At 38.8% G+C, this 20,798-nt stretch overlaps 1 protein-coding gene across 1 annotated transcript; it reads left to right on the forward strand.

Annotated features, from left to right (window-relative positions):
• Window positions 1-2,492: 2,492 nt before the first annotated feature.
• LOC140939014 (UDP-glucuronosyltransferase 2A2-like) lies at window positions 2,493-19,997 on the forward strand. The gene is made up of 5 exons (XM_073388573.1): window positions 2,493-2,653; window positions 16,812-17,418; window positions 17,902-18,111; window positions 18,754-19,042; window positions 19,577-19,997. The coding sequence occupies exons 1-5, from the start codon at window positions 2,510-2,512 to the stop codon at window positions 19,857-19,859; spliced, it is 1,533 nt and encodes a 510-aa protein (XP_073244674.1). The 5' UTR covers window positions 2,493-2,509; the 3' UTR covers window positions 19,860-19,997.
• The last annotated feature ends 801 nt before the right edge of the window (window positions 19,998-20,798 follow it).

The following is a 20,798-nucleotide window of genomic DNA, read 5'->3' on the forward strand; positions in this document are numbered from 1 at the left end:
TTTCTCGGGTCAAATTCTCTCCATATAAATGGGCCTAATATAGTCTGAGATACATGTATAAGATACATGTAATTTATAGATTTGGCCAGGGCTAAAAGCGAAGCTCTCGTCACTTGATATTATTATAATTTACTCAGAAAATAAAATCGTGTAATGCCAAACGGCGAAGGCGACGAAGAACAGCAAAAAAATCAGTAGGTCTAATTAGCAAAAACAAACCAACAACTTTGCAAGTGTAGCACCCTTTTTTTGGAAATTTCTTTGCCGTTGTTGTTGCAACGTGAATCTTCCTCGTCACACGTTCCTGCTCCTTTTTTTTTTTTTCACTGCCGCTCATTTTCACCTTGCTGGCCGCTAGCATTTCTCATTTTCTCACCGCCGCTATAAAATTTTCATGCTGATTTTCCAAAGAATTTCGTCTGAATCCTTTGTTTTTTATCTCTCGCTCTAGCTCTCTGTCGCTGTTTTTCTGGTTGAGCTTCGCTAGCATGTCGCCTACCTTCGCGTTTTCTCTGTCTTTCTTTTTCTCATGTTCCAAATTTGTGGACTTGACAATTAATCTAAGTTTAATACGTTAGACAACACGGATACAGAAACAATTTCCGCTTTCCGTTTTGTCTTTATTGACTCTTTAATTGTCTCTGCTTCACAAGACCCCGGTGGCCATGCAATTTCCCGCCAAAAAACCTCGAGTTGCATTTGGGTTGCCATACCTGTTGATTGAGTTATTTCACTTTGGTATACCTGTGTTGCAGATGGCCGGACGGACGTACGGTCACATGACTACAAGTTACTACCAAAATTTCTCGGATGCATAGATAACAAACTTTTCTTACCCACGGTGCACCGCTGCGCACGCCTCGCGCGCGAGAGAGCCCTGTTATAACTTTGTTAAGAGTAATTCTTTAGCTTATTAGTTTCACTTTTTAGAGATTAAATTTAATGTTCATTCTGAGTTAATAAGTCTTAGGTTTAAGCATTTTCTTAGATTAACCATGCTTTTAGCTTATTCTTCATCATTCTTAGTTTTTAGTGTAGTAATTTTATTTAATTTTTAATCTTTGTGAAGCGCGTCGAGTAGCTAATGTATGTGTGCTCTATATAAATGCACTGTTGTCATTATTATTGTCATTATTATTATTATTATTATTATTATTATTATTATTATTATTATTATTATTATTGTTATTACTATTATATTTTCCTACATTGCGGAGAACTCGAAAATTGTTCCATATTGTTTATTTGAGCAAAATGTCGGTTATATATATAGACGATTTTTACATCACCGATTTGGAACAAGCAAATATCAGAATTTATATGATAATGTCACCTTCTACTTATACCAAGTCAAATTTCGTGGTTACTTAATAGCATTAGCTGCAAAATACTTAATGACTTAATCATTACTGAGTCAAGCATCGCCATTATTGAAAAAATATTAAGTGCAAATTAAGACGGAATCCACCAGTAATTTTAATTTTCAGTGTATAAAAACCTTGTACCAGAATAGTTTAAACAATATTGCATTTTTTTTCACTTTTCAAGGGCTATAGACATAATTAGTTATCTACAAAATCACCAAAGACAATTTCTCATGGGAGCCCGAGAAAATAAATGTCAAAGTTCTCAAGAATTGTGAAAACACAGTTGAAATTCAGAAAATTTTATGTGTAAGATGTCATTTTGGGAAATTTGACATTTAGTTTCTCGGGCTCCCATAAGAAATTTTCTTTCGTGTTATTTCAGATAACTAATTATATCTATAGCCCTAGCCTGCGAGGGCATCCGGTTTATTCGGCTTTAGTTTCTAGCTTTTCGGAAGGAGATCGAGAAGCGACGACCCGAGATACGTCTTCGGTTCGCAGGCTACTATAGCCCTTGAAAAGTGTAAAAAAAGAATGCAATATGCTTTAAATTATTCTGGTACAAGGTTTTTGTCCACTAAAATTTAAAATTACTCAATTTCCTGATGGATTCCGTGGTAACCTCTTATATTTACCGAGTTATTAGCTCTGTATTAACAAAAACCCATTAACGGCTAAAGACTGTAAATACTGAGTATAACCTCATTAAGTCGTATACAGCTGTTTCAACAATTATTTTGTCAAAATCGTAATTTTTAACTATATAAGGCCTCTTTTATATGGAGAATCTATTGATAATAATCCAGATTACCTTTCGGAATTGCCGCGAGCACTTTTGCGCTTTTTTTCTACAGTCGTTCTCGAAACAGCTTTGTATACAGAGTGAGACTTTTCCGTAAGTGAAAAAATGATTTACTGCGAAGTATGCACGCCTTTTTATATCGCCGTTTATATACTGCAAAATCATTGCATTGTTCTGTATCGGCCCAAATTAATGCACAATACCGAATTGCCAATTCCCAATGCCTAAAGCAACCTTTATTGAATCAGCTATCTGCCATCTCTGATTCACATAACGACTCCCACTCCCACTCCAACAGCTTTGTATGTGAAAAGTAGCCTTAACGCACAAAAGCATAAAGATGGCGTTGTTGGCTCTGATTTTGCTATCATTACCGATCAGCTCCGTTTCATCGGCGCGGATTGCCGGCTTCATAGCCATTGGAGGATCTCATTACATTAGCATGAAAAATATCCTCGAAGAATTGGCTTCTCGGGGCCACCAGGTAGAACAGACAATACTATTTTTTCGTACGTTATTCTTACAACCTATTCACGTTCAGATACAGTTTGGTGTTGCTAAATTGAAGGAGCACTGAAGAGACGAACCAAATAGATTTTATGACTCAATATAGATGTGCTGCCAATATACTCGGAGTAGTCAATTGATAAAAATCGGTAGCAATCAAGTGATTTTTATCGATTGGTGACGGAAATCGGTGAAAATCGATAAACGAAACAAGTGTGTCATCGATTTCTACTAATTGATCGATGCAATCGATATCAACCAAATCAGATTTACCGATTTTTATCGATTTATTGATGGATAAACCGATACCGATTTTTATCGATTGACTACTCTTGGTTATATAACGTTATAGCAAATGTGCATAATCACTTTTATTAGTTTTCTCAGTTACAAAACGTAGTGCAACTAAGCATATTTCTAATTAAAAAGCCAAAATTGTATCCGGTTTAGACGTCGAATATCACAATTCAGGGATGAAAAGCGTTCGTGAAGTATACGTAGAACTCAGTCAAATTCGACAGTTTTTAATTAATATTACACTTAGAGTGATTTTACTTGAACCGTGAAATAGATACTAACAAATAGTGTCCAATAGCAAGAGGTAAAGAAAAGAATACAATATTCTTAGTGCATGATAGTGCGTAGTATCCCACTACCTATTTCACAAGTCAAGCAAAATCACTCTGGACCCAAAGGAACTAACAATTTAAACTGTGGGTTTTCCTTTTCACCTCAATAATCACCTGAGTAACTTAAAAGAATATTTATTATTCACCTCTGGCTCAGTTGATATTGTATAACTCAGTTAACAACACTGTAATTGCCTGATGAGTGTGGTCATTTTTGACCATACGAGACACAATTGATACGAAATAATATCGTCGCAATAAAGCGATGAACTACCTCTGAAGTCTAGAACAATATTTCTTTTATATTTGTCTGTGTATATAATATTTGAGGGTGTCCGCAATGACGTCATTAAGAGACAAACTTGGTCGATGTTGTTTTTACTGCTTTTGCGGACGTTTTGGCGATCAAGAAATGCAAGACGGCAATGGACCAGTTGTTTCAAAATAAGAGCGACAATCGAAATAAAAGACTGTACATTTGTCAGAGCGTCTCATTGACGAGTTTGCTTAGGTAAAGGTTTGCCGAAGAACAATTGCCTTCTATCAAGTATTTTTTCAGCAGGGTAGGGTGGCTTTGGGCAAATGATGTATCGGTCACCAGAAAGGTCACCTCAGAAATTCCGGGATGGAATTTTTTGTACAGTGCCCAGGCCTCATTTTCTTGGCCGCGCGTTGATCTGGCCCGGCTGCTTCGGCGAGCATATTCTCTGTCTGTTTGGATTATATCCTTCAAGTTTATCAAAGTCTGTGGGATTCGTTTCTTTATCTGGGAAAGCTTCATTGGTTTCTATATCTGCTGCTATCCTATTTCTACGATCCTGGCATGTTTATTATCCGTTGGAGTTCGAATTTCGTGGAAAAGGTTGTGTTGAATGAGAGCATATCGGCGAAAATGGCGTCTCGTGTCTCCTACCTTGTATATTATTATTGTATATAGAGTGAATTTAAACAAATTACTACAAATTATCACGAAACTTCGTTGGAGCAATAAGGACAACGACAATTAACTGCAGAGTAAGTTTCATTGATCTTTATTTAGTATTTCCTTGAAATTCTAGGATGGTATTTTTACCCAATACAAACACCGTAATTTTACTGGAACCGTACTGTGGTACTATCACAGAGCCTGGGTTACCTGTGATATTATCACACATGGCGCTGAAATGTGATAAAAGATTCGAAATTTCAGCCATCTTTGGTCGATGAAAAAGTCTTCAAAATGTGGGTACTTCTGGGTACTTCTTAGCCTGCACAGTATTCAGGACATCATTTTTCTGGCGTGAGGTCCACGTTTGGAAGATTTCAACATATTTTCCCAAAATTCTTGAATATTCATGACCTTGTTGTGGGTCACTGAACACTTTGTGATGGGAAGACTAATTGAAAGTATGAAAGCAAATGTTTCTATGTGGAAATTTCGCTCTTAAAGCATTGCAAATGGGAGAAATCATGTCAAATAACGAAGTAATGCAATTTTCTTAATTTTACTGGAAATCGAATGCGAAAAAAGCCGACGAGAAAACCACCTTATTTCACGATGGAATCTGCCATGACTGCGATATTGCGTGATACTTCTGGAAAAATGCATCATAGGATACTATTCGATCGTCGTCTGGGCGTGGAACATACCTATATAGCCTATATAAGGGACTACCCCACGCGGCGAAAAACGCGTTGCAGATTATGAGTCTAATAACTAAGACATTGATTAAAGAAAAGAAAAAAACAACAGTGAAAGAATTAAGAGTCCTCACTGCAGGCTCAGAAATAGAACAATTACTGTTTGCTATGTTCAATATCCGGTCGGTTTGGATGTTATAATCCCATAAGATTTTCACCACATCGTCCTCTACCACCTTCTCCGGCCTACGGTGATACACTTGCTATGGATGGATCTACATCAAGCCCATACTTCTTGCTGAGACACCAGTGAAGATGGAAGCATACTTTATCGTAACGCCACTTGTAATCTTTTTGTGCTAGCATTTTGCAGCCACTCACGATGTGGGTTACATTCGCTACTGTCTCGCCACATAACCTACACCTGTCCGACTCTACCTGATAATAGATGTTCTTTCGGACAGAGTTCGTGTTTAAGGCTTGGTCCTGAGGGCCTGTCAATAAACTCTAAGTGTCGCGCTTCAAGTTACCCTTTGATAATCAGTCCCACAATTCCTCTGTCTTCAAGGTTTCGGTATCCTTTTCAAACTGTCGATGCAGTGGTATAGCTTCCCTTAAGGTAACCTTCCCCATATAAATCTTTCTCCTTTATATATCTTTCTCCTATACTCCTACATGCTTCACTTCTTGCAGCATATAGGTCCAACAACCTACCCTCACTGGCCCCGCCCCCTAACTTTCGGGACGTGTAAAAACGCAACACGTTAGCTCTAGGATGGACCACACGTCTCAAACGTTGCCTGGTATTCTAGCCTAGAATAGTGAAACCGCGAGGGGAAGGTTTCAATTCGACTTGCTCCCAATCGGCACGCGAGTCCTCAACCAAAAAATTACATCCCGCAAGCTACGCAGGTTACTGGTATTCCTGTCCATCTCCTCAAGCTTTACATTGGTCCACCCAAAACGCCTGCACTATATCTTATCACCGCTACAGCCCACGTGTTTATCGCCATGATCAAATTACCACAGTTGAGCTTAGACTTCAAGAGTAACTTGAGTCTGCTCATGTACGAATCTTTCTCAACCTCCTTCATTTTTCTGTCGAGGGTAGAGTCTAGTTCAAGTACTCCCGGGTAGTTGTATCCACTCTTTTCTGGATCACTTATGGACGTTCCCTTATTGGAAGATTTATCCCTCAATTTTCTGTTCTCTTCCCTCTAATGTCAACACAGCACAGTTTGCAATACCAAATTCCATACCGATGTTTTTGCAATAAAGGCATACAGTCTGCCCAAATAGTCAATTTGCGACTCGTTCTTTGCAAAGAATTTTAGATCATTAATAAATAGCAGATGGTTTACTCCAGGGCTCTTAACTTTTTTTCCAAACAATACCCAATGCTTACTTGTTGCAACACCATCGATATCGGTATTAAGGTAATAACAAAAAGAACTGGCGAAAAGGAGTCCCCTTAAAAAATGCCTTTTGATAGAGATAGAGCCCTGGTGTTGATTGTCCGCATACGTGTTGGTTTTCCCCATGTGAATGCGAGTTGACCCAAGGTCGGTGATGTTATCAGCAAGACCAAACATCTTCAAACTGGAGCCCCCATGTCATTATCATTATCATTATCATTATCATTATCATTATCATTATCATTATCATTATCGTTATCGTTATCGTTATCGTTATCGTTATCGTTATCGTTATCGTTATCGTTATCGTTATCGTTATCATTATCATTATCATTATCATTATCATAAGTAGTAGTAGTAGTAGTAGCAGCAGCAGCAGCAGCAGCAGCAGCAGCTCGCAGTAGAGAACTTTGGAATGCTGTCCACATTATATTATAAGTAGTATAGGGCGCATAACATAACCTAAACCACTTGAACCACTTAAAAAATGCCTTTTGATAGAGATAGAGCCCTGGTGTTGATTGTCCGCATACGTGTTGGTTTTCCCCATGTGAATGCGAGTTGACCCAAGGTCGGTGATGTTATCAGCAAAACCAAACATCTTCAAACTGGAGCCCCCATGTCATTATCATTATCATTATCATTATCATTATCGTTATCGTTATCGTTATCGTTATCGTTATCATTATCATTATCATTATCATTATCATAAGTAGTAGTAGTAGTAGTAGTAGTAGTAGTAGTAGTAGTAGTAGTAGTAGTAGTAGTAGTAGTAGTAGTAGTAGTAGTAGTAGTAGTAGTAGTAGTAGTAGTAGTAGTAGTAGTAGTAGTAGTAGTAGTAGTAGTAGTAGTAGTAGTAGTAGAAGTAGTAGTAGTAGTAGTAGTAGTAGTAGTAGTAGTAGTAGTAGTAGTAGTAGTAGTAGTAGTAGTAGTAGTAGTAGTAGTAGTAGTAGTAGTAGTAGTAGTAGTAGTAGTAGTAGTAGTAGTAGTAGTAGTAGTAGTAGTAGTAGTAGTAGTAGTAGTAGTAGTAGTAGTAGTAGTAGTAGTAGTAGTAGTAGTAGTAGTAGTAGTAGTAGTAGTAGTAGTAGTAGTAGTAGTAGTAGTAGTAGTAGTAGTAGTAGTAGTAGTAGTAGTAGTAGTAGTAGTAGTAGTAGTAGTAGTAGTAGTAGTAGTAGTAGTAGTAGTAGTAGTAGTAGTAGTAGTAGTAGTAGTAGTAGTAGTAGTAGTAGTAGTAGTAGTAGTAGTAGTAGTAGTAGCAGCAGCTGCTGGAGCTGCAGCAGCTCGCAGTAGAGAACTTTGGAATGCTGTCCACATTATATTATAAGTAGTATAGGGCGCATAACATAACCTAAACCACTTGAGAAGCTATACTTACAAGAAGAAAAAGTTCGGTAAGGAAACCTAATACAACCCTAATATACCTAATGATATGATTCTCTCTACTTATACTCTCATTTTCTCTTATAAACCTACACGGGACCATCATGATGTGGTTATCTCTGGTAAAAGCCTATTTAGAATAATATCAAACTCTTGTATAACGTAAAACTTAAAATCTGGTGTCCTTAGCGCCCTAACTAAGCATTTATCTCAAATGTTCTGGCAATGTTAAAAGTGTTTGAGATGGCCGACTTTTGCATCCGCTCAAGTAGGCCCCGTGCTCTCGCTCCTAGTAGCTTCCTCAGCGACTTCTCTAGGGGTTTAGAGCAACCACCCAGTAAGTCAATTATTACGCTGTACTGTTCAACCCTGTAACCGTATCTCTTCTTCAGTTCCCACATCATGGGCCCATACTTGAGTGTCTTTTCCACATCTTTCTTGGCTCTACTCTCAGTCCATGGGCAGCTCATTTCAATTGTGCAGACTTCTTTTCTTTTCTTCTTTTGCTCGCGTCGATCCGATTTGCTCTAACTTCGTTGCGCTCTGCATAGGTGGGAATATCGGAAAAACGCCTCACTCGCGGTGTTCTGGTACGCTGGTTTTGGCATCACAGGTGAGTACCATGGTGAAACCTCTTCTCCCATGTTCTCGCATGAGCTCAAAAAACAGAATCTTCAAAGCTGCATTATGGCTTTATAAATGTAGGTACTTGGTTTGTGCCAGGGAGGAACATCCAGCCAGTACATGTGCAACGCTCTCGGCTACCTTCCTACATAACCTGCATAGGACTTCGCCGTCGGCGGAGGTTTGCGTCTTCCCCTTTGTGTAGAACTTCGAAGGTAACAACTGCTCATACAATTCATACATGCTCACGATGGTGTTTGTAGGGCATGTAGCCCAACCTTTTAACCATGCAAAGCAGCTGGTTATGCTTATGCTCTCGTCTTCTCATCTGATACGGAATAACTTTCCTTGCCACTTTTTGTTTTCAGCGATCTCCAAGAACTGTATGCCTTGAGATTTCTTCAACAGATTTCCAGATCTTGCTGTAGTCACCACCTTTCCTTCCGTTGTAACCCACACGGGATTTAGGATATCTAGCTGAAGTGTGATGTTCAGTTCTTCAGCGTACGTAGCTGCTTCCTTCACAAGCGACTGGTGGCTTGATGCCATGGCATGTTCTTCTAATTCTCTAACTAATTCCAAAGTCTGGTCCGAATTCTGATACAGTTTCAGAGGCGATTTGATTTTAGTGAGCTTGTACTCGTGTTCGACTGATCGCGGGTCTCTCCCCTTTCTGCCTCGGTAGATACAACAAAGAAGTTAGGCTAGCTGTGTGCTTCCTACTGTTCTCAACGATAATCTTCCGAGCTGCTCTGTCCACTTCTCCCACTCTGTAAGAGTCCAATGCTGTGTTTACATTAAGTGGCGTAGCACCGGGCGTGCATACAGCTTAGTTGCCTGTACCCGGTTACAGTCAAACGGGGGGCTGGAGCATATAATAGCGGAGCTCTGGCGCGCGAAGCACGCCTGCGCAGCACCATGGGTAAGTAAATCTACCCATCCCAGAAAATTTGGTAATCACTTGACCGTACACCGCCCGCAGCCCGTCCGTCAGCAGCACAGGCATACCAATGTTTACTCTCACACTTTCTAGCTACTCTGGGAGCCCAGGAGAAAGCTGATTGCACATCAATGTTGTCATTAAGGTGACTCGACCCAGTTTTTTTGGGGGGGTACCATCCTACTTTGAAGCTCTCTGGTATCCCCACCTTTACTTTTATCGTAAGTCTAACACATAGAATGGATAACATATAGATCAATCTACAATATAACATAAAATTTTTGGCGATCGGCGTAAATATCACGTGGTTATAATGCCATGCCTCTTTGAGGTCTGAGTCGAAAATCTGCTGTTGCCGGCATTTTTTCGTCAAAATCTCTCGGCTACACATAGTGCGCATTAGTGCCTTGCGCTGAACAGAGTTTCACCAAAATTGCAAAGACCCAATTCGAGAAATTCAGCGGTTTCCAAATTTCGGTCATAATTTATGCGAAAATGATGAGCAAACTTTACACGGATTATATCTAATAAACTATGACATTCATCTCTTTATTTTGGGCATCGTTTTAACAGATGGGTCCTTGCAAGTCAGCAAAACGCTTTAGGGCCTTGTAAATGCGCGCGATTTCGAGCAATGCAAACATATAGAAATTATATTTTTCGCTATTTGTTGACGTTTGTCAGCGTTTAAGAGTCGTTCTCACGAAAAAAGCATTTTCTTAAAAATTCGTAGTTTTTTTTCCTTCAAATTTTTTCAGGGCCACAATTGATTAACTAACTACCCGGACTCTGAATTTCATGGTCATTGAAAAACTGTGACATTATCTTCTATAAGCCCAAACTTGAGTAAACATTGAAGATTTTTAGCGTTTTGGCTGAGTTTGTGCTTTGGGAGTTGTCTATTGTTTCTAGTCTGTCATTATACAGCATTCTTGTTCAGCACGCGTGCAAAGACCGCGCTTGGCTGACTTCCGAATGCTCTCCGAGATATAATAATTTTGGTACAGTGAGACAGGCCATCGCTTGATACATAGAGGTTTAAGTCACAATTTTTAATCAATTCTCGTGCTTCTTGTGCCTTTGCAAAAAAATCAAGAAGTGCTACACACTAAATCTATTTACTATTAAAAAATATTATTTTTTCATAGGTTTAATGCAAGCCAATAATTAAACCAAGTCGTGACGGGAATATCTCGGTGAGCATTCGGAAGTCAGCCAAGCGTGGTCATTGCACGCGTGCTGAACAAGAATGCTGTATAATGACAGACTAGAAACAATAGACAACTCCCAAAGCACAAACTCAGCCAAAACGCTAAAAATTTTCAATGTTTACTCAAGTTTGGGCTTATAGAAGATAATGTCACAGTTTTTCAATGACCATGAAATTCAGAGTCCGGGTAGTTAGTTAATCAATTGTGGCCCTGAAAAAATTTGAAGGAAAAAAAACTACGAATTTTTAAGAAAATGCTTTTTTCGTGAGAACGACTCTTAAACGCTGACAAACGTCAACAAATAGCGAAAACTATAGTTTCTATATGTTTGCTTTGCTCGAAATCGCGCGCATTTACAAGGCCCTAAATTGTTTTGCTGACTTGCAAGGACCCATCTGTTATAAGGATGCCCAAAATACAGAGATGAATCTCATAGTTTTTTAGATATAATCCGTGTAAAGTTTGCTTATCATTTTCGCATAAATTATGACCTAAATTTGGAAACCGCTGAATTTCTCGAATTGGGTCTTTGCGATTTTGGTGAAACTCTGTTCAGCGCAAGGCACTAATGCGCACTATGTGTAGCCGAGAGATTTTCACGAAAAAATGCTGGCAACAGCAGATTTTCGACTCAGACCTCAAAGGGGCGTGGCATTATAACCACGTGACATTTACTCCGATCGCCAAAAATTTTATGTTATATTGTAGATTGATCTATATGTTATCCATTCTATGTGTTAGACTTACGATAAAAGTAAAGGTGGGGATACCAGAGAGCTTCAAAGTAGGATGGTACCCCCCCAAAAAAACTGGGTCGAGTCACCTTAATTGACAGTTGTCAAAGCAGGGTATCCGCTGACCAGTATCACCTAACCGTATCGCGGGCTCAGGTGTCGACCCATCAAGGTCGAGTATTTTTTTGAAGTTATCCGCTGACAATTTACTCGTTTTCAAATTGTCGCAGGCTCACGTTTACTTTTTTTTTCAAATTCATATCAAATATGTTGTGTTTATGTCAGTATCTCCCCGCACTATTACGATTTTGATTTCAAACTGACCTCAGACGAAAAAATTCAGCCAGTTCTTTAAAAATGCAGGCGGGGAAGACCTTTTCTAACCATGGTCACGTGTTGGTTACGCTCCACGTCCAATTTGTATGCTCTGATTGGTTGAAAATTGTTTACTTTGACAGCTGAAGCTGACAGAGTTTTGAGTCAACTTGTGATGTTTTTAACTGTCTTTTTCCACTGGATGTAAAAATTGAAATACAGCTGCTATCAAGAGTGTTCTCTTACTCATGGCTGGTTTGTTTATTGGGTTTTTGGTTGAGAAATGCGTCGCTTGTCAAAGCCGATAATCCGATTTCGGATGTCATCGTTTTTGTTTTTCACCTTGCTGGATGCGTACGAGAATTTCTAAAGGCTCAAGCGATCCTTGGCTTACTTGATAGCTTTCAGGAGCTGCATCTCGAAATATGGTAAGCCTGAGTAGTTATTGTATTTATATCTAATTTCATGAAGTCCAGCTGCGCAGTTTATGAAGCTAGTTTATGCACGTTTGTATTAAGATTTAACTGAGACACTGATCTGACCGAGTATGAGGTTTGATATAAGCTTAAGCTTACAGAACTCTTAAAAGCCTTTAGTCGATATTAATTCACCGTAAATAGAAAGAAAAAACTTTCCGAAGAATATTTAGTTATAGTTTTGGCTGTAGAAAGAAAGCTTTGAGCGATTTTCTTGTCGTGAGTTCATCTTTGAAAAAAGCAAACACCGGGAAATCGGCGGCTTAAAACATAAACTTAATCTTTAAGCTTACTAGTAAAGACTTGAGGATTCTTAAAGACACTTAAATACTCATTTGTTTTCGTGAATGAAAATTGTTGTCTCTGTAAATGTTCTACCGATTTATATTTCTTTATTGATTGTTGGTAATCTCAAAAAGTGTAATTTTCATCGCTTTGCCGTTCGTTTTCAGGCGTTCATAAACATCGCTTGCAGGAGTACTCAAAATGCTGAGCGTATCAAACGCTTTTTAAGATTACCCATCGTTATTTAACCCATTAATTAAAAATTGACTCAATAAATTCTTTATCACGTTGAAGCGTAACTCTTTTAAAATTTCTTCGCAAATTTGGCGCTTGTCAAAAGTTAGAACCGGCTGGCCGTATAGGTGATTTTGGACATTTTTTGAACGGTTTCGCTAATTAAAAGTCCACGCGTGCTTCGATGGTCCTGAGTATTGAATGAATGCAATTTGTCTTGAAAAATTGTGAAAAACTGCATTTTGTACGAGGTCTGTATGATAAAAACAGCGCCTCATAGTACTCTTTCTCCTCAGATGTGGTGTATAAAAAAAAATAAAAGAATGGTTTGCAAGCACCCAGATTTATTGGCAAGAATTTGTAAACTTGTCGAACGCAAAAAATTCGTCCTGATATGTTTTCCACGCCTCATCTACTGTGATCAAGAGCCATTATTGCTCTTGTGACCGAAGACTATTTTTTGGGTGTACATATAAGGCTATATCAACGCGATACAAGATTTGTTTCACTCCAAAATCACTTACCTTTTCCCTCAAAAGTCACATGAATGTGCCCTTAAGTTAACTGATTTGTGGAATACAAAATTATTGTTTGATTTAAGTTATAAATTAATCAATGGGAGCTTCGCTTTTAGCTGTGGCTGAATCTATATATTACATATCCTGCATAAATACTCTTTAGCCGCACGCGCCAGGGCCAGCCGTTCATCCTGTGAAACGTTCTCTAGCACCTCAGAAATTTGTAGTGTTTTCCTTCCCCAAGAGCCATGATGGTGGTTGTCTTGTCCATCCTCATACCAGACTCGTTTAGCACTTGGGCTCCCTTCTTCACGTGTACCACTGAGTACTTTTTCTGATTCCAGTGGAGGCTGATATCCTGCATCGCTCCTCTAGTTTCCTTCAGCACTCGGTTCAGCTTGCCCTCGGAGGCAGCAAAAACCTTCAGGTCGTCGATAGACAAGAGATCGGTGACTTTGACTTCAATAGGCTTGGATAACCGATATCCCTCCGTTGCCCACAGAAGCGACGCCAGTGGGTTCAGACACAGACAATCTGATCAATAATACTTATAACCAATAGCCTGTTCCAGGCGTTCGGATGGTGGAGAGCGGGCAAAAAATTAGGGCGCCGGCGAAAAATTGACGGGGGAAGAAATAGGGCGGGAAAAGGGAGGGAAAATTAAATCACGAATGCTAAACGGGGACGGCAATAAAAAAGGCATCAAATCAATAGATCTAATAAGCAAAAATAACAAATCAGCACCCTTTTTTTCTAATTAGCAAAAAAGAAAATTAGCACGTGCAGCACACTTTTTTGTCTTTCTTTGCCGTTGTTTTGCACGACTACAATTACGTTTTGTACGTACATACGTTACGTACATATGTAACGGCAAACTTCCTAGTTACACAGTAATTTTTAGGGAGTTATTATAACTCCAAAAATGGAGTAAAAATTTTAGGTACAGGATAACCCCTTTTACCGGGTTACTTTAACTCCTAATTTAACTCCAAATTTGGGGTCATTTTTACTCGTGAAAAAGAGTTCTTTTTACTCCCAGTCTGAAGTTAAAATAACTCCGAAAATGGGATTATTTTTACTCCTTACATGGGTCTTTTTTACTCTTTTTGGAGTCACTTTAACTCTGAAAGTGGAGTAAAAATTTTAGGTACAGGATAACTCCTTTTTTGGGATTGTTTTAACTCCTCAATATGTGGGGTCATCTTTACTCCTGAAAAAGAGTTCTTTAAACTCCTTTTTGGAGTTAAAATAACTCCCCAAAAAATAACTCCACTGTTAGGAGTTGAATTAACCCCACTAGAGGAGTTGAAACTCCTTGAAAATTACTGTGTACACATTATTTTCATGGAGGAATTGTCGTATGTGCTTACCAAAGATTTTGTTTCCTGTGTTCATGTTCCGTTTTATTTTTTTTAAAGGCCGTCCATTTTCACCTCGCTGGTCGCTGTCATTTCTCATTTTCTCACCGCCGGTATGAAATTTTCATTTTTTTCTTATAACGAAATTCGTCTCCTTTGTTTTCAGTCACTCGCTCTTGCTCTTTCTCTGTTATCAACGTGAGTGTGAACATCAAAAATAACGTCTAAAAAGACATGACTTCAGTTGTTGTTGTTGTTTTTCTTTTTTCTCTTCAGTCCGATCGGCCATGCGATTTCCTTCCAAATAAAACCTTGAGTTGCATTTGGGTTGCCATACCTGATTGAGTTGTTTAATGTTGGTGTGCCTGTGGTGAGGACGGACTGGCGGTCGCGCGGTTGGGCGGACATACGGTTACTTGACTACCAAAATTTCTCGGTTGCATAGGCTACCAAATTTTCTTAGCGGAGGTGCTCCGCTGCGCGCGCTTCGCTCGCGAGAGCTTCGCTATCATTAATATTAATATTAATAGTAATATTATTATCATTATTATCATTATTATTATCAGCAGCAGCAGCAGCACCACAGAAGACTTGCGGAGCTGATCGCAAATAAGAAGGGAGAAAGTTACTCAAGCGCAATTTCCTGGATAAGAGCTAAAGTATCTTTCGCTATCGTACGCTCTGCGATATTATGCTTGAGAGGCTCAAGATCCAGAAGACTACAGCTAGACTTTGTTGGCTCAGATCTACAGATCGAAAATATTAGAGCCTGCCCGAATTACTTAATTTTTTTTTTTGTTAAAGAACTTTTTTTAAAGAATTAGGAATTCAGGAATACGAGACTTTATTCTCTATAATTTGTTTCTTTTTAATATCAGAAACGGATGATTCTCTTTTGTAATGACAATTTAAAACTCTGGACCGCCTGCAAGAGTTATTGATCGCATCTGAGCTGCAAGGAATGTATTTTGGGAAATCGTAATTGACACAGTGATTATAATTTTTATAATTGATATAATTCTTAATGTTATATGGTGTTTAATTATCATCATCATCATTATCATTATTATTATCATTATCACAGGAGCCCATCACCCGAAGCCTATATCTCCCATACAGGCCTTAGAGTCAACCCTTTCCCGAGTAGATTTACAATTAGAACGGTTCCCAGAGGAGTCTCCTCATGTCGACAGTGGAAAGAGCCAAGCACAACGACGTAATGACGGTGCTATTGTTCTTAATCTAACAGCAGGAAATAGAGTGCTGACAGGCCAAACATAACCACAAGCTAGTGAATCGTGACTTCATCGTTTTGCTCCAGAACATCCCTAAGAGATTTTCTATCTTTTCTTTCTAGCGGGTAGATTATCCTGTGGAAAAATTTAAACTCTGACTGTGTAAATCTCAATTTTGGCTGTTTGTCTCACATTAAGAGCCCATGAAGCTGGTCTGTTCCTTGCATATTGAATACTTATTTTCTGCAGTTTATTCTCTATAGTTCTGACAGGATTCGATTTTAGCACTGGTTTTCTTCAGCCAATTTTTTAAACGTGAATTTTTTTATTTCGGTTAAATGACCCCCCATATTAATCAAGATTTTAGTTTCTTAAGAGTTTTTCTGAAATGCGTTTTTCTGAATAAATACTAGTGGATGTTTCGTCTGTCAGTGTGATGATTCCCTGCTATGTTTTGTAACGCCGGGCCCTCAAGAAAAGTGATCTACAGATGTGAATTTAAAGCAAAGGATTGTAGCTTAAACTGGAGTTACACTAACTGCTGAGAACTGTCCTGTTATTCAGTCATAATTCTTTAAACGCACAGTCCATTTTGTTTTTCTTGAGATAAGTGGGTCTTTGGACTGGAGCGCGATGTCATGAAGATTACTTTTGAGTTAGCTTTACAGTCGAGCAACTGTTCTGTTCTGTTCAACTTTTCAAGTGCTAGTTTTTATCAGGCAAGCCTCATGGTAATACAAGTTGTGAAGGAAGACTGCAATTTCGGAACTAAAGCATTCCTCGTTAGTTGATTCTATGGTAATCGCTTTTGCACGCGGTGCTTCAGCTGGCGAAATCCACTCCACGGTGATGACAAAAATCCAGTGTGAGTGAAGATAGACGTATAGGAAAAAAGATAACGGACGAAGGACAGGCTTCTGATTTAGCCTTCATCCAACTTTATTTTTTTAACGCTGACATACGAGACTTACGGAAATGTGACACTTTCGCGGGAAGCAAGCCGTTCTATTTATAAGTCAACTCGGGAAAGGGTTGACTCAAAAAATCAGTGAAGATAGAGGCTCATGGGCTCCTGGTTATCATAGATTATCATTATCATTATCTAAAGTTAGTGTGAAAATAAGTTAGGATAGGGCATTAAAGTTCTATATATTTTTTTAGGTATCATTGCTTGTTCCATCGTCCGAGGAAATTAAACCAAATGAGAAGGTGCCACACAAGATTTACCAAGTACCTCTCGAACCGGAATATCTCGACGATTACATACGGCTTGAGATGGAGGGATCCCGTATGCAGGGCTATGCACGGCTAGTTGAGTTTCAAAATGCCTTATGCGAAGGTGTTTTGAATAGCACAGAGATGCTAAAAGAAGTGAAAAATTTTGACTTGCTTGTTTACGATAGTCCTGCGGGAATGTGCGGCGTCCTGGTTAGTGAACTCCTTAGCATTCCGCGAGTGCAAGTTCAGGCCCACCCAAACTCCCCGTTTGGTTTTGATAACATGATTCCCATGCCTGTCTCCTACGTTCCGGGTCTCTTTACCGGGCTCAACGATGAAATGACATTTATGGAAAGAATTATCAATTTGTTGTCATATCTTCTTATCAAGACTTTCTGGATAGATCTTGTTTACTCTAGTGCTATGAATGACCATAAGATTAAGTATAAAATTAAACCCGGAAAAAGCTACCAAGAAGCGATAGATGATGCTGAACTGGTTTTAATTGCGGCAGATTTTGCGTTGGAGTATCCCCAACCTCTGTTACCAGGTATATGTAATAATGTATATTATACCAATAAAAGAACAATTAAATGAATTAGGGACATTTAGCTTAGCTTGTGTCTTTTTAATGTTCTGAGAGGCCTGGGATTAGATGCGTAGTTAATAAGCTACTTTTTATAGATGGCTGTTGAATACCTGAAAATTTTAGTGTTGTAGCTGCCTTGTAGCTGTGAAACTACTTTCCACCTAGTACCCTCCAAAAAAAGTTGTTAGAAGCTCTGTCGTAAGCGGCACTAGTTTTTTAGGGCTCTCCAAACTTTCCCAGTGCCTCAGAGCTCGATGCACGAACAACTGAAAGAATGAGTCAGTTGTTTTTTTTTAAATTGCCTACCTGGAAGTTTTTTGTTGTTGTTGTTGTTTAAAAAAATCATCCTGGAAGGTTGAAGATGAATAAAACCACACACACACGGTAGCACTGTAGATCACTATGAGGGGATATCTAAGTACAATATTGGATTTTATTCATCAGGTAACCGTATGGTAGGACCACTGAATGTCAGGGATACCATTAAACCTCTACCACGTGATCTGGAAGAATTTGTAAGCAATTCAGGAGGACATGGTTTTATAATTGTTTCCTTTGGATCACAAGTGGCTTCTCTTCTTTCTCGAGAAAAAGTAGACATGCTTGCAACAGCTTTTGGAAAACTAAAACAGCTTGTGGTGTGGAGACTTAAAGGTATCTTATTCTTCGTTCGTTCTCTTTTGTTATACAAAGGACATTTGCGCTAACAGCTTATGCCGTACATTCTTATTTTGCATGTATTCTATCTCCAAAGGGCACCAATAGACGTACGATTATTCTTTAAAGATAGTTTATGACCTCTGCTTTTTTCCAATATTCAACAGATTCTATGAAAGAGAACAGAAAATCAGTGTGGGAGGTTGAAAAAAATCCATTATTCTCCCCTTCTTATGTCTCTCTTACTGTCAGGCAAAGAATGGGGTCTTTTAATGATCTAAGGTTCACCTTAAGGAACGTCAGCAGTTCATAATGATTTACCGGTCCAAAAATGCCAAATGTGGCAGAGAAACTTGCACTTAGGCGATTAGTTTGTAGATGGAGCCATATAGCCAGAACATCAACATTCGGCAAGGAGGTACCCAAAAACAAAACTGAACAAAAAATTATGGTAATGTAGGCTAATGAAGTTGAAACAAGGGAAAAATAAAAATTACCTCAGATAAAAAAAATTACTGCAACGTATATATTTGTATCATCTGGCAATCACTCTTGATGTCAAGATACAGAATCCATATTTTCGTAAAAATGGGATTCACTTAGCTCTCTTAGGTCACTAAACAAAATTCTTGCTTGCAGGTTACATCCCTCCCTTCCTTTCAAAAAACATCAAAGTTATGGATTGGTTACCTCAGAATGATCTACTGGCTCACAAAGACATCAAGGCGTTTGTGTCTCACGTGGGTCACAATAGTCTGTATGAGTCTGCATATCATGGAGTTCCCTTGGTCTGTTTCCCTCTGTTTGCGGAGCAGCATACTAATGCTAAAAAAGTTGAACATTTTGGTCTTGGTTTAGCAGTGCACCATGACCGTACTAACGCTGAGGAACTGTATAAAACAATTGAGCTGGTTGAAAGTGAACCAAGGTATTAATAGTTTCTGTTTCTGATCATTGACTAAATGCCTTTTTCGTAAAGGTGGTTCTATAGAGTTGGATACCGATAAGAAGACATATAAATATTATATTTTTAAGTGTCAAAAAATTTAAAATGTGGAAAGCGAGAATATTCTTGATGTGTAAATTTTAAATTTTCAAATTTACTGTTATTCATATTTTCCTTTCACTTCCACAATATTTGCTCTTGCCTTTTTTATTTTTTTATCGACTATTGAAGATGTCTACACTCATTCTCGCCAAAAGCGTCATAGAAAAATAGAATGGACGAGGTGAGGTTACGCAAAAGATACTCACCACTTAAGCAGGTTATATTACATTAGACAGGTAAAAGAATATGCAGGTCGTCAATAAGATATTTTGCAATCTTTTATGCGCTATATTTTTGATCAGTCGTACTTCAAATCATCCATTTATCCTCCGTTACATCAAGGGAGGTTCTATGGGCTGGCCTTATAAGCTAACTGATATCATAATTGAATTACTGATAACTTGCTCTTTTCAGATTTAGACAAACTGCGATGCGTATATCCAGCCTGTTGAAAGACCGTCCACGCACCCCTCTTCAAGAAGCTTGCGATTGGATAGAGCATGTATTGAGGCATGGCGGATCCAAACGTCTTAGACCTCAAGTGTTTAACATTTCTTGGTACCAGTACTATTTACTTGACGTCATTACTTTCCTTGTTGCTCTGGTTACTGTGATTGTAGTGACGATAAGGTTGACATGTAGGTACCTATGCCGTATGTATTGTAAGAGAGAAGGAAGCAAAAAGAAAAAGAAATGAGGTAAATCAAAGAGGCTTCAACTTCGACTGATGTCAATCGAGCCTTTCAGTATATATAACTATATAATGTATATTAACACAGGTAACCCAGGCTCTGTGATAGTACCACAGTACGGTTTTAGTGAAATTACAGTGTTTGTATGGGGTAAAATACGATCCTGAAATTTGTAGGAAATACTAAATATAAGTCAATGAAACTTACCCTGCAGTTAGTTGTTGTTGTCCTTATTGCTCCAACGAAGTTTCGTGATAATTTGTTCAAATTCACTCTATATACAATTGTAACATACAAGGTAGGAGACAAGAGATGCCATCTTCGCCGCCATGCTCTCATTCAACACAACTTTTCACGGAATTCGAACTCCAACAGCAAATAAACATGCCAGGATCGTAGTAATAGGATAGCAGCAGATGTAGAAACCAATAAAGCTTTCCCAGATACAGCTGCAGATAGAAAAACGAATCCCGCAAACTTTGGCAAACTCGGAGGATGTAATCCAAAAAGGCCGAGAATATGCTCGCCGAAGTAGCCGGGCCAGATCAACGCGTGACCACGAAAATGAGGCCTGGGCACTGTACAAAAAAAATCCATCCCGGGTGTCCTGAGTTGACCTTTCTAGGGACTGATATATAGCTTTACCAAAGTTAGCCACCCCTGCTGGAAATACATTTGCTCGAGGGCTATTGTTCACTTGAGACAAACTACCTGTTCCAGTCCACGTGTCAAAATGAGAAAAAAAGCACGAAAGGTCAACCCCAGGACACCGCGGGATGGGTGTTCTCAAGCAATGAAATCACGCTTTTGTAAAAATCCTAAGGACAGATGTTTCTGTTGGTTTCCAGCGGCCATATTTCTGCCCCTCAATAAGACACCTACATGGCGTCTTCATACAAAGCTTTATAAGTTTGGGTAAAACATTTTTTTTGCTAATACCTCGT

The sequence above is a fragment of the Porites lutea genome, chromosome 5 (assembly GCF_958299795.1).
Source record: "Porites lutea chromosome 5, jaPorLute2.1, whole genome shotgun sequence".
NCBI lineage: Eukaryota > Metazoa > Cnidaria > Anthozoa > Scleractinia > Poritidae > Porites > Porites lutea.

What these genes read in the sequence shown, in the direction of transcription:
- LOC140939014 (XM_073388573.1), top strand. Translation starts at nt 2,510, where the DNA reads ATGGCGTTGTTGGCTCTGATTTTGCTATCATTACCGATCAGCTCCGTT. An exon ending in TGTGGTGTGGAGACTTAAAG is followed by an intron (nt 18,112 to 18,753) that starts GTATCTTATTCT and finishes TCTTGCTTGCAG; the next exon opens with GTTACATCCCTCCCTTCCTT. An exon ending in CTGGTTGAAAGTGAACCAAG is followed by an intron (nt 19,043 to 19,576) that starts GTATTAATAGTT and finishes TGCTCTTTTCAG; the next exon opens with ATTTAGACAAACTGCGATGC.